This window comes from Chanodichthys erythropterus, chromosome 14 (assembly GCF_024489055.1).
Source record: "Chanodichthys erythropterus isolate Z2021 chromosome 14, ASM2448905v1, whole genome shotgun sequence".
In the NCBI taxonomy this organism is placed as follows: domain Eukaryota; kingdom Metazoa; phylum Chordata; class Actinopteri; order Cypriniformes; family Xenocyprididae; genus Chanodichthys; species Chanodichthys erythropterus.
Window position 1 is genome coordinate 26,900,754 of NC_090234.1, and position 13,832 is coordinate 26,914,585.

Consider the following 13,832-nt stretch of genomic DNA (forward strand, 5'->3'; position numbering starts at 1 on the left):
AAAGATTAAATATAGATACCCAAGGGTGTGTGTGTATATATAATGAAAACTGGACTCAAAGGGTCATTTAAATCAGACATTACCTCAGCTCCAGAGATAAAACCATTGAGAAAAAATAAATAAATACACTGCCCTTCTGTATAAACAAAATTGGCAATGTAAAAAAAATACAAAAAAATAAAACCATAATCTTTCTTTTTTTTAAAAAAAGTTTTATTTACAGAGTCTGTGAAAGTTCAGAGATATTTACAATGCTATTTATATTCCAACTGTAAACCAGAAATTAACGCTTCACTAGATTACAAATTTGCAAAATGCAAATGAGCCTGTCATGCTGAACACAATGAACACAATGAAAACAACGCACTGGGTCCATTTGAGGCCAGTGGAATTAAATTATGCAAATAAATGATGACTGTAGGCATGTGGAGTATGAAAAAAACAAGCAAATTGGTAAAACATATCCAGCTGTATGAGGCTTTGCTGAAGAGAGGACCTGTGAAGGTTTGGTCCCCTTCAAGGCATTTTATGTTGCCATCCGGATCTCCACAATCACAGAGACAAGATAAACTGATTCAGACAACATACTTTCCTTTCAGGCTGTTCAGGTGGACAAACTCAAGTTACTGTGGACATATCTCTCACACACACACACACACACACACACACACACACACACACACACACACACACACACACACACACACACACACACACACACACACACACACACACACACACACACACACACACACACACACACACACACACACACACACACACACACACACACACACACACACACACACACACACACACACACACACACACACACACACTCAGTCTGAGTCACTACTGCTGCTGGAGGAATCTGTTGACATGGCCTCAACATCATCTTCATTTTCTTTGTTATGACCAGGTGGCTCCAGGCCAAAATCGTTGCCATGGTGAGGAGGCAGAATCCCCATGGAAACATCAGTGGACTGCCAAGGATACTGTGGGGTTAGTACATCTAAAAGCAAAAAGAGAAAAATATATATTAGCTAAAAAAAATTACATGATTACACACATATTATTTGTATGATAAAGACAACCTAGAAGAGAAAAAAAAAACAAGGACAGATGAATCAAACATCTGAACAGAAGAGTAAACCTGCCTGGTAACCTCCCAGCAGCCAATGCATCTCCAGGCAGGTGTCCGTTCACTCCATTGGTGGACATGTTGCTCATATTTCCCAACATTCCACTGCGCATCTCCAGATCAGTAGGGTACGGCCTGCGAGGGTCACCTACACACACACACGCACAACATATGAGCTTGCAAATACAATCGGAAATAAGCCAAGTCATTGGAAAATGTACATCAAGTGAAACAGGAATGATATGAAAGACAATAATGAAAGAACATGATGCAGAAGGAACTAGTTCGTTTACCTGGAACCCAGTTCAGAGGAGCACACACTGCATTACTGGCACTGATCCTGTGAGCATACTTGATGATCTCCTCTGAAGAGATACTCCCTAGTTAAAACAAGCAGAACAACCAAAAAGAAGAAACATTGAGAAAATTTGATTTTAGACTAAAACAGTAAATATTTGATACTGTAGTATATATCAAGTAAAACATCTCAGTCTTATGACTTTATCAATTCTACTGATAAATACAGCATATTCTGGAATATAAGTCATATTTTTTATCATCTGAAACATGCTGCGACTTATCCAAAGTGACTTATATAACACAATTAATGTTAAGCACACAAAACATGGATTTGTGCTAAATAAGAGGTACATGGGCCCTAGTTTATTTGTATATCCTAATGTTATTTCCTAAATGTCAGTAGTTTCAGTTTCACTTTAAATAAATTTGTTTAGTCTTGCCGTTTATAATAAATGTTGCTTATAATGAATACCACTATAATTTATTTATAATCTTTTTTCATTCCTGTTCTGTTCTAAATACCATCAAATTAAAAGGGTTTGTTGTGGAGTAAGAGGAGCTATTTTGATAAAACTTGTTTTATAATTACTTAGTGTAATAAAATGTGACTTATCTGTGTTTTTTTCTCTAAACAATGCAATTTTAATCTAGCGTGACTTTTGTGTAACACAACAATACCTTTTCTGGCCTTTTCAATAGACTTCAGTTTCTCTTTGGCTTGATAGACAGCAGTGGCCTGATGATGAATAAAAAAAAAATTATTTCCAGTTTAACAAATAATGTGAGTTTAATCAAAATGCAATTTTATTGTTCTTTGTCATTTTTTGTAGTTTCAAATGACCAAAGATTTTTCTAAAAGTACCTCAAATCAAATGCACAACAACACAGAAACCAGTGTTTAGTGCTGGAAATTAAAACAGCCATAAAAAATAAATAATAAAAAGATATATATATATATATATATTATTAAGTTGGCTTGAGAAATCCAACTTACTGAAATGCTATTTAAAATTATTATTATTATTATTAATACAACCACCAAACTCAGACTAGTTAATATTGCAATGCAAACCTAAATTATTGTTTAAAATGTTCATGAAGTGATAAAGTTTTTTGGTTTGCAGAGTGCTTCAACGATTGAATGCTACTGAAAAGAAATGTGCATTGACTCATGTCAGTCACCAGTATATGCTCAGCCTCTTTGAGTTGTTTCTGGAGCTGCTGGATATCGCTGTCTCTCTTCTCAACTTCCTTTTCCAGTGTCTGCATCTCCTGGTGAACTCTGCCCTGCTCCATTGCCGTCTGCATGAGCTCCTGGAACTCTTTATCTCTCTGCACTAACAGCTCCAGTATCTGTTCACAGAATCATCAGCATATAGTCACTGCGTGCACTTCACCGTCATCTAATAGTCAAGCAAGCATAATAGTAATTCATAACTTTAATACTGACTCTAATTATAAAGCTAATGCAAAACGTTTTAGCAAATGTAATTTCAGTTACTTTACAGTATGTATGTGCATGACTTTTCAGGATTTCCCCCCTTTGTTTGAGAACTTTTCAGAAATTTAAAGTCTGTAAATATCAGTGAATTTACTTCTTGAGATTTGAGTGTTTTCTCATTGTGTGTGTGTGTGTGTGTGTAAACAGTGTCTCTCACCTGTGTGTCCTCTCCAGGCTGGGGCAGTTTCTGTGTCCTGGCCAGTGCTAGCATCTCTATCAGCTCTCTGCAACAGAAACAAGAAAGTAAAAGAACGAAAGAGGAGCTGTACGTGTACAGCAGTAGTGTATAATTAGTGTATTATTAGGAATGAAAACAGTAGACTCGACTGGACAAGACACTATGACTTTATTTATTCAATTATTAACTCATTCAGCAACTGTTAGCCGAAATCACTGGAAATCTTATGAATGAACTAGCAGTTTATTATCATTCTGCTGTGTACCAGCTAAAAAAAAACAAACAAAAAAAACATAAACAACTGGTTATTATTCACCTAAATGTGGAAAATATATGAAGACAAACCTGGATAAAACTTCAATATCATCCAGAGTGGATAAAAGCTTTTCTTTCGTGGGCTTCTCTGCCGCCGCCATGACTGTTTCTCCTCACTTCTGCGCATGCGTGAGAAATGAAAGGCAAAAGCATGTGTCAGACAGTGACGCCTGTTGGTAGAAGGACCAAAATATACAAACCGTCGTCAATAAAATATTATCTGTAAAGTTCACATAAACAGTTTTTGTAAAACTGCGGGTTATTAGAGTAAACGACAAAAAACATCTAAACCTGGTTATAAATATGATGGATAGCTGTAGACGGCATTGTTATTTGGATCATGTTACGTTTCTCAGCGCTGGTGAAGATAGCCAACCACATTCGTGTTTGATAGCACGATGAGAATTTTAAATATTTACATAGATATTATTATTATTATTATTATTATTATTATTATTATTATTATTATTAAATATTTACATAGATATTATTATTATCATTATTATTAAATATTTACATAGATATTATTATTATTATTAAATATTTACATAGATATTATTATTATTATTCTATCCTATATAAGGCCTCACACTGTCCACAACAATATTCGAAGCCCCCCTCCTCCACTTTTTAATTTACAATTTAGGAGTGCATTAAAAAAGTAACTAAAATAATTTTAAATACAATTTGTACAATTACTGCATTATCTATTCCACTTTTAAATGAGCTCAAATTAATGTGCGTCTCGTTTCCAGGTGTTGTAGTTGATTTTCTAGCAGTTGTCACTAGAGGCAGTGAGAGCCTCTGTTGTGATCTGACATGTGCGTCACACACAAACATTGCTGCTGATCAGGAAACTAAACGCTTTCATTTTGCACCGTCTCACTTCTCTTGGGCTCTCACTGAAATAACTTCTTCAAAAGACTTTCAGTATGGTTAAAGTATCTTTTAACAAGGCTCTCGCCCTAAAGGATCCAAAGAAGCAAACTCTCATTCCTGATGTACAGGTACTGTAGCTATTAACAAATCTTGTTCACTTCTATTGAATTGCGTAACCGCATTTTAGGAATATTGCGTCTTAATTAATCTTTTTAATCGAAAAGTCTAGTTATGTGTGCACGTTGTTCTTATATTAACTTGAGAAAAGTATAGTGAGTTTCACAAATGCATTAGTAAATGTGTGTTTCTTTGTTCAAGTTTGTTCAACAGACTTTGATCAGTTAAGTGAAAGTGTCATAAAATGGCTGACGGCCCAAAGTTTGTGAAAGACGAAAGACGGATAATCAAACCCTGACAAAAATAACTGCAGTACTAATATGTGTGTATACATATATATAATGTATGTATGTGTGTGTGTGTGTGTGTGTGTGTGTACTTTGATATATAAATTTTAACCTTTGGGAAAGTACACAAGCCCTAATGTGATGTTTTTTTTTCCGTTTTCTCATTACCACATTTTGGTCTGTAATGCTCATAGAAAACCCCAAAATCTTTGTCAGCTCTTCATTGTTTATTTTAAAACTTTAGAAAAACTTTTGACAAACATGAACTTTTAAAGAAATAGGAAGTAAAGTAAGATACAGGAGGGTACTTGAAGTCTTCTGTGTGTGTGCTGTAAGGGCCAAATTATCTGAAAATGTCCTCACAAATACAAACAATTTAAAATTCATTTATTTGGACTGGCCGCAAAAATAAAATGATCCCATCAAGGATGGACTATGGACCAGTGCGCCGGGGCCTCTGACTGCCAGGGGGCCTCAAAACGAGAAAACCCAGAATAAACAAACAAACACGTACACATGTAAAATTGAGATGGATAAACCGTAGGTGCGTGTCATAGGTGGTCGTAGGTGCGTGACCATAAGTGCCCTGTGAAGTGGACTTTACATTGTATTCTGCCATCTCGAGTGAGATTACAATCCGAAGGGAGTGAACATGTTCAGTTCTAGAGCACTGCGAATAGCATAGGATTACATAGATCACTTAACAGGAAGTGGAGAGGGAAATTTAGAGGAAATTTCAGCTATGCCATAGAAGAACCATGAACAATTCTCCTTTTTTTTAGTGTGAAGAACATTTAATAATCTAAAGAAGAACCTATTGCAATGATTCAATGAATGTTAAAGGTTCTTCATGGAATCGTTAATGCCAATAAAGAACCTTTATTTTTGTCATCATAGTCCTCAAATATATGTGTCAGATAAAGGGTTCATTTCCATGACCTGAACTATTTATTGTATTTGCGATTAGAGAGAGAAGGAAAGAATATGTGTATTGACATCTATTTAATTAATCGGTATTGACACTGAAAATCATCTTCAACTGTCTCTGTGGTGGTAGCCCAAGACTTTTTTTGTTTTGTTTTGTGTGGAAGCAGTAAATATGGTTGAATTTCTCCAAATGTAATTCTTCCAGACATAGTTTAGCTGTGTTTTTCACATCACACATTGAAAATACAGGTCACATTGTAAATACCTTACACTTACTACCAGGAGACTTTTCATGGGTTGTGAAAGACAGATGTGTTGAGGCATGTTTAATGTGTGCACTCTAAAGCATGTTTAAGATAATTAGTGTATTGCATAAGGAGTCGGAGCTCTAAGCCAAGAATACAAAAGAAGAACCCAAAGTGCAAAATACAAGCATTTAATATAGAACAATTTGATTCGATTTCACTTTAGAATCAGGAAATGCCTAAAGCCAAAGTTTCTAGAAGCTTTAAAAATACTCTAAATCCTGGTCAAGGTCATCCAACATCCTCCTCCACATACTCAATAAGGGTCTGCACGGTTACGTCAATGAGAGAATGTGCAAAAAGTCTAAAAAGTGGTTTTACTTTTCCACTACAAGATATTGAATTAGGATAAACTATGCGGATTACATGAGTAGAGCACAATGAAACGATTCATTGGTGCAGTATCTCTCACTCCTGCATTATACAACATGTTGTCTGTGTCTCTCTTTTCTTGTTTTGTCACTTGAATTTCTCCTCTGCTATTCAAATAGAAACTTCGAACAATTATACTTTCTCTTTTGATTCATGTGTGAGCTTCTTTCTGCAGTTTTTGTTTGCGTGAGGAAGCGTTGTATAGATTAAATGTTGCTGATTATTCCTCTTTGTGACTTTGCAGAAGTTGACACCAAACTGTTTTAACACATTTTGACTTTACACCAGAACAAAGAAACAGAGTGATTCTCACTTCTTTTTTTTTTTTTGTTCTGTTTTTCTTAGAACTGTCATTAGTCATAATTTCTGTTTAATCGGCTCTACATAGACTTTCTAGGGTTCATTTGCGGTGTATCTCAAGGCAGATGATATTTGCTGTATGGACTGAAGGTTTAGGGTACAGGTCAGGCTGGGGAAGTTCAAGCCCTGTCATGACTTGTTGCCTTTTGCTCTGTACAGTACATAGTGCTTAAACTCAAGGATACTTTTAAACAAGGAAAATGAGCCTTCATCAATTAATATTCATATTTTGTCCTTTAGATCTTTGAAAATCACTCTTTGTAACTTGGACAAACCGCTATTATTCTTTTGTTTACCTGGTTTTTTTTTGGATTATTATGCTTACAAAGGCTGCATTTATTTGCATTTATTGTGCAATATTTGTGAAATATTATTAATACAATTTAAAAAAACTGTTTTCTATTCATAATATATTTTAAAATGCAATATGTTCCTGTGATATTAAAGCAGAATTTTCAGCAGCCGTTACTCCAGTCTTCAGTGTCACATGATCCATCAGAAATCATTCTGATTTGCTGATTTGGTGCTAAGAAATGTAAAAAATTTCTTGCTGGTCGATATTTGTGAAAACCGTGATACATTTTTTCAGTCAAGACATTTCTGTATCACTTCTTCTGATCAATTTAATACATTATTGCTAAATAAAAGTATTAATTTCTTTAAATAAAGGGGAGGGAGGGGGTTTAAATGGTAGTGTCTGTGTATCCACAGTTATCACATGTTGTAAATGTAATAATAATGCAACCTGTATGATTTTGTCCTGTAGGATCCTGAGGCAGCGGTGTTGGTGCGTCAGCAGTCTAAGCTGTGGTGCTGGTGCTTCTGTCTGGGATTGGCTCTCGTGCTCTCTGGCGTAGTGGTGGCAGGAGCCTACATGTATAGATACTATATGTTACAGGTGAGATAATTGATGTAACCATGGTGATATCAAAAACATAGCCCAACATCGTATCATCTTGCGTCACTTGTTTATCTTCATTTTGATTAGTTTCTATATCTATATCATAATCAGTCTAAACCTGTTTCTTAAAGCAATTCATGAATAAAAGTATGCAAATTACACCCCAGACTTCATAGCAGTGAGAATAAACAATGCAAGCCGCCCATTTTACATCACGTTGTTCTGCTAAGAAACATGTTATTAATATTAACTCAGGAAAAGGCATGACTTCATGAAATCATCACATCTTGAGAGAAAGTTACTTTTTTTTTTCCAAAACAAGGCAGGATGGTTCAGACAGCAGGACATTTATAGACCTGTTCCTGTAAACTCATTCTGTATCAAGCTTTGCTGTTTTTCCCTAAGAAACCTGATAATGTGAGCTTTTTGGAAGACGATGAGGTGGAGCTCATCAAAGTACCAGTGGCTGAGTTCAGAGACAGTGATCCAGCTGGCATCCTGAATGACTACAACATGGTGCAAAAAATACACACACACAGTGTTCAGCTATAATCACCACAGACATATCATCAGTAGCGTTAATCTCGTCTGCTATTTTTTTATCTAGTCTTAGTTTTAATCCTGTGTCAAATGTACTTTTTTTAAATCATATTAGTCAACCTTATCATGTTTTTGTTTAGTCAAGGTTTAGTCGATTAAATGTCTGGGATTTTTTTGGTTTACATTTAGTCAATGAAAACTTTCATCATGCTGCGTAATGGTTAATTTGATAATCACAATTATTTTGCATAAAATTATAATCGCAACGATTGTTGTCATTTGAGAAATTTATTTTTTGTAACAATTAATTTTCACTTTCACCTATAAGCACCAGTCAAGGGAATGTCAACTCATACGCATAGTTTATTTTACCTCTAAATCTAGTTTCCTGATTTATCATAGGCTAATTAACATACTCCATTATGAAAACTGGTAAAAGAAGAAATATTTTCAAAATCTAAAACAGTGAAATTAATAATAGTAATTCCAAACTTTGTACTTTCACGCAGAGCTGCGTAAGGTTATTTATTCAGCAGCAACAATGAGCGCAAACAGAGATCCATGGTTGAATTTATTACAGTTTATCACTGAGAAGGTTTGATGGCAGATTTAGTCACAGTACAACACAAACGGCTCATGAAGGAACACAGGCTGACTATTACACTTTAATTTGAGCAGAATATCTGAAATGGTGAGCGCTAAACATCTGCTTATTTATCTGTGTTATCAGATCATCGGCAGCACTCGCGCGGTGTAGCGAGAATATGTGCGTCTGGTTGCCCGATTGCAAAGATAAAGTAAAACACTGGGCAGAAAATGTACCCTTTTAAGAGAAAAGCTCTGATAGGGGGATTTGAAATCTTTACATCTGAAAACTGCAAGCCTGAATGCTTGTAGATGCTTGTTAAAAACAATCAGTAATATTTTGTCTTTTTTTTTTTTTATTAGACAAAAAAGAGAGATTTTGGTAAAGTTATAATTTTTTAAACTTCACTTTACTCTCATCTTTTTCTCATCGATGATATAGCTTGTGGTTAGTCACATTTAACATTTAATGACGTTGGTCTTGTCTCGCCATCACCTCATCTTAGTCATAAAAAAAGTTTATCATAGTTTTTATTACCAAATTAACAGTTAGTTCCTCCAGGATTTTGTAATCTTGTGATTGCAAGAACGAATGTGAATTCAACCAATCTCCATTATTTGTGGCAGGGAAGAGTATACCATACCATTCTTTGAAATGTTAATGCAGACCTAAACATGCTTGTGTTCATGTTATATGTATTTCTAACCCCGCAGGACGACGAGGTGTTTGTCTGTGGGATGAAGTACTTTGAGGAAGACTATGTGTTTGATGAGGAGGTGGAGGTGGATGTAGAAATACCGCTGAGGATGATTGAAGAGAATGTGATCTTTTATGAAGACGATGAGGTGGAGCTCATCAGCGTACCAATGCCTGAGTTCAAGGACAGCGATCCAGCTAGCATCCTGCATGACTTCAAAATGGTGCAGAAATACACACACAGTGTTCAGCCATAATCACCACAGACATATCATCAGTTCCTTCAGGATTTAGCGAATTAATGCAAAAATTTGTAGCAACTTGCATTTTTGTATTATTTCCTCTTTTTTTTTTTTTTTGCAAAAAAATATTATATACAGTACAGTCCAAAAGTTTGAAACCACTAAGATTTTTAAAGTTTTTAAAAGAAGTTTCGTCTGCTCACCAAGGCTACATTTATTTAATTAAAAATACAGTAAAAAACAGTAATATTGTGAAATATTATTACAATTTAAAACAACTGTTTACTATTTGAATATATTTGACAAAGTAATTTATTCCTGTGATGCAAAGCTGAATTTTCAGCATCGTTACTCCAGTCTTCAGTGTCACATGATCCTTCAGAAATTATTCTAATATGCTGATTTGCTGCTCAATAAACATTTATGATTATTTTCAATGTTGAAAATAGTTGTGTACTTTTTTTTCAGGATTCCTTGATGAATAGAAAGTTCAAAAGAACAGCATTTATCTGAAATACAAAGCTTCTGTAGCATTATACACTACCGTTCAAAAGTTTGGGGTTAGTAAGAATTTTTATTTTTTTGAAAAGAAATTAAAGAAATGAATACTTTTATTCAGCAAGGATGCATTAAATCAATCAAAAGTGGCAGTAAAGACATTTATAATGTTACAAAAGATTAGATTTCAGATAAACACTGTTCTTTTGAACTTTCTATTCATCAAATAATCCTGAAAAAAAATATTGTACACAAATATTATGTACAATTGTACACATTAAATGTTTCTTGAGCAGCAGATCAGCATATTAGAATGATTTCCGAAGGATCATGTGACACTGAAGACTGGAGTAACGATGCTGAAAATTCTGGTTTGCATCACAGGAATAAATTACTTTGTGAAATATATTCAAATAGAAAACAGTTATTTTCAATTGTAATAATATTTCACAATATTACTGTTTTTACTGTATTTTTAATTAAATAAATGTAGCCTTGGTGAGCAGACGAAACTTCTTTTAAAATAGAAGTATTAAAATAAAAAAAACAGTAATTTTAAATTTTAATAGTACTTCGTAATATTACTGTTTTTAATGTATTTGATCAAATGCACAAAAAATCAACTTTTTTAACATTAGTGTAATGTACTCTTACTGTAATCTACTTACATAAATACATAAGGATTATTGATGGGTTTTCAATGCTAAACATCTCAAAAGAAAAGAGTCTGACATATTTAGATTATTGGACAGTTAATATGGATTTTTCAGTGACCATTTCTTATATTTTTATTTTTGGTCCCCATCAATCTTGAATATTTGGTTACATCTTATATTATTTCTAATACTAAAATAGTGTTGTCAGTCTTAAGTGCATCTATCTGGTTCCATGTGAATAAATCTGTCATTCTCTGCTGTCAGATGCTGACTGCTTATCTCGACCTGTCTCTGAACAAATGCTACATCATCGCCCTGAACACCTCTGTCGTCATGCCACCTCGAAATTTCCATGAGTTCGTGGCCAACACCGAGGTAAACAAAGAGAAGCTGTGAATAATGTCAATGTCAATAAGCGGTTCTAACTTTGTTTGCATTTTTGTTTTTCGCACAAATGCATTTCAGACGTTAAGCCTGGGAGTCAAAACACACCCAACCGACGGTCGAGCCGTTTTGTTCCGCATGTTCCGAATGCGCACTAATGGCTCTAGTCAGACACCATATGGGTTTTTTGGGCCGATTCAGCGTCAGTGAGAGAGAACTCTGTTTGGCTGTTCAGCTTAGTGAATGAGTCCGTGCACGTGAATAAAAGTAAAAGTGATGAAAACAAGCAATGAAGTCAAGACGGTACAGACGCCCGGTTAGTTCACCCAAAAATTACATTTCTGTCATTATGTACTCATCCTCATGTCGTTCCCCTAAGACCTTTGTTCATCTTCGGAACACAAATGAAGATATTTTTGATGAAATCTGGGAGGTTTTTTTTTTTTTTTTTAAACGAATGAATTACCACATTCAAGGTCCAAAAAGTAGTAAAGACATTGTTAAAATAGTCAACTTACAGGTTTATCATCAGAATGCCGGCTCAGTATTGGCCAACGCTGTTCACGTGAGCAGCGCAACACATGCGTGTGACGCTGACGCAGGAGCCGGCCAATACTGAGCCGGCGTTCTGATGTAGAACCTGGAAGCGCTGCAATGCAAATAGCTGCTTTGTTTATCAACAGTCTGGTTTCCCTTTTTCAATGATGAAAATAGACTTTTGAGATCTATTGATATAGGCAGTTATTTCCATACATGCTGGCGCAGAACGCACATGCTATTTGACAGCGGTCCTTTTTTGAGTGCCAACGAGAGGTTTCGTCACCCCTAGTTCTTTGATGTCAACTTGATGTGTCCCAGGGTTTAGATTTACATTTTCTGTTTGTTTTTTTGCAGGCAAAAATGTATCTTCCTCAGACGTACCTGAAGCATGTAGAGATGATGGTGACAGAGAAGCTAGACAGCACCAGTGATCTGGGCTATTACATCAATAAACTGTGCAGCAACAAAGACACGTACAGACTGCAGCGCAGAGACACCATACTGGGTAAGTGCACACAAACAAACCCTTTGATAACACTGTTTACTGTCACCAGTGGTTACATCTTTCCATAAACGTCTCAAGTTTTAAGCAAAAATACAGTATTTCGTCTTGCGTTCAATGCATAAACAAGTACTTTTGCCTACCATAAACCGCATACATGTAAGATAGAGTGTTTGAGGTTTTACATCATAGCTGTTGTATACTTTCAAACGTCTGAACGCTGAATGTGCTTCACTGCAGGTATGCAGAAGCGCGAGGCCCTGAACTGCCACAAGATCCGCCATTTTGAAAACAATTTTGTGGTGGAGACTCTGATCTGCGAGCCATGAAGAACAAGCATCACGCATGGGTGTCTCTGACACAGAAACAGATCTTCAACACTTTCTTTTGTTTTTCAGCTTTTCATAGGCCTTCATGTCTAAAATGTGAAATTGTCTTTTCTGCACAATGAGGTTTTTTTATTATTATATTTGTCTTATGCTATTTTATGAATAGACTTAATAAAAAGTAGCAATGTGCACAAGAACAAAAAGGGATAAACAATGGCGTTTATTTTAAATTTTAGCCTATATAGAAATCTGATCAGCATTTAGAAAGCAAGTAATTTAATAATTTATTCCCTTGAGTTTGCTGAAAACGTTTGAGGATTTTTTTTGTATCTTTAAATACAAAACGTTTTTTTTTTTTTTTTTTTACATTTGCAACATCTACTGTATGTAACCTTGATACTGTTCAAAGGTTTCAGTAAATTAGTGCATAATCAGGATCATCACTATGTTGAAGTGCTAAAATGCATACCACTGGATTCACAGACAAGGTTTAAACCTAATCCCAGACTAAAATGCATGTTTGAGCTATTTTAACTGAAAGCAACTTGCACTGACATATCTTAAAATGCCAATGCCATTGTTTTGTCTCAAGATGCACAGCAGTAATGTGTTTTTTTTTCTTTTTTCCTAAGGCATGTTTATAAAAGCTACTTAAATCTCCTAATTGGACTATGGCCTAATCCTGACTTAATCTTAGCCCGGTTTATGAAACCAGGCCATATTGTCACAATTTGAGGTATTCTTAAATTTGTACTTTATTTTAACTATAAATGATTTTTTAAATGGGATCAGTAACCATACATAAAGAACACTTTCAAATATATGAATATAGAACTTATAAATGTCTAAATTTAATTACCACAAATGTTCCAATTTGAAATTTTGTTCTTTACTAATTTGTATATAAGCCATCATTAAATAAGATCATGAACTTTACACTTTTCTGTCTTCATAAGCTTATGAACTCTTAAACAATAAATAAACAGAAAAATCTTACATAATGATTGTCTTTTTTTAAGTTTGTCAAAATACACTGCTGTTTAAAAAATGAGGGTTTAATATTTTTATTCAGTAAAACAAAGTATTGGCTGCTACGAATTCAGCTTTGCATCACAGGAATAAATTACATTTGAAACTATATTAAAATAGCTACTTTAAATTGTAATAATATTTCACAATATTATTTTTACTGCATTTTTGATAAATTAGCTGCAGCCTTTGTGATCATAAAAGACTTTTTTTCAAAAATGTAAAAAGAAAAAAAAACTTTTGAATG

The 13,832-nt window shown here is 34.6% G+C and overlaps 2 protein-coding genes across 3 annotated transcripts; one reads left to right on the forward strand and one right to left on the reverse strand.

Annotated features, from left to right (window-relative positions):
* Positions 1 to 728: 728 nt before the first annotated feature.
* med4 (mediator complex subunit 4) lies at positions 729 to 3,557 on the reverse strand. Its single transcript, XM_067409945.1, has 7 exons — positions 3,466 to 3,557; positions 3,100 to 3,166; positions 2,624 to 2,794; positions 2,120 to 2,177; positions 1,435 to 1,521; positions 1,158 to 1,289; positions 729 to 1,012 (listed from the first exon to the last, which is right to left on the reverse strand). The coding sequence occupies exons 1-7, from the start codon at positions 3,534 to 3,536 to the stop codon at positions 840 to 842; spliced, it is 759 nt and encodes a 252-aa protein (XP_067266046.1). The 5' UTR covers positions 3,537 to 3,557; the 3' UTR covers positions 729 to 839.
* Positions 3,558 to 4,247: 690 nt separating this feature from the next.
* Positions 4,248 to 12,927, forward strand: itm2bb (integral membrane protein 2Bb). 2 transcript variants are annotated; one of them, XM_067409675.1, is made up of 7 exons: positions 4,248 to 4,442; positions 7,449 to 7,580; positions 7,989 to 8,099; positions 9,423 to 9,629; positions 11,066 to 11,176; positions 12,080 to 12,230; positions 12,468 to 12,927. In XM_067409675.1, exons 1-7 carry the CDS (start codon positions 4,368 to 4,370, stop codon positions 12,554 to 12,556), a joined length of 876 nt encoding a protein of 291 aa, XP_067265776.1. In that variant the 5' UTR covers positions 4,248 to 4,367; the 3' UTR covers positions 12,557 to 12,927. The 2 variants fall into 2 exon arrangements, with proteins under 2 accessions (XP_067265776.1, XP_067265778.1); XM_067409677.1 differs by lacking the exon at positions 7,989 to 8,099.
* The last annotated feature ends 905 nt before the right edge of the window (positions 12,928 to 13,832 follow it).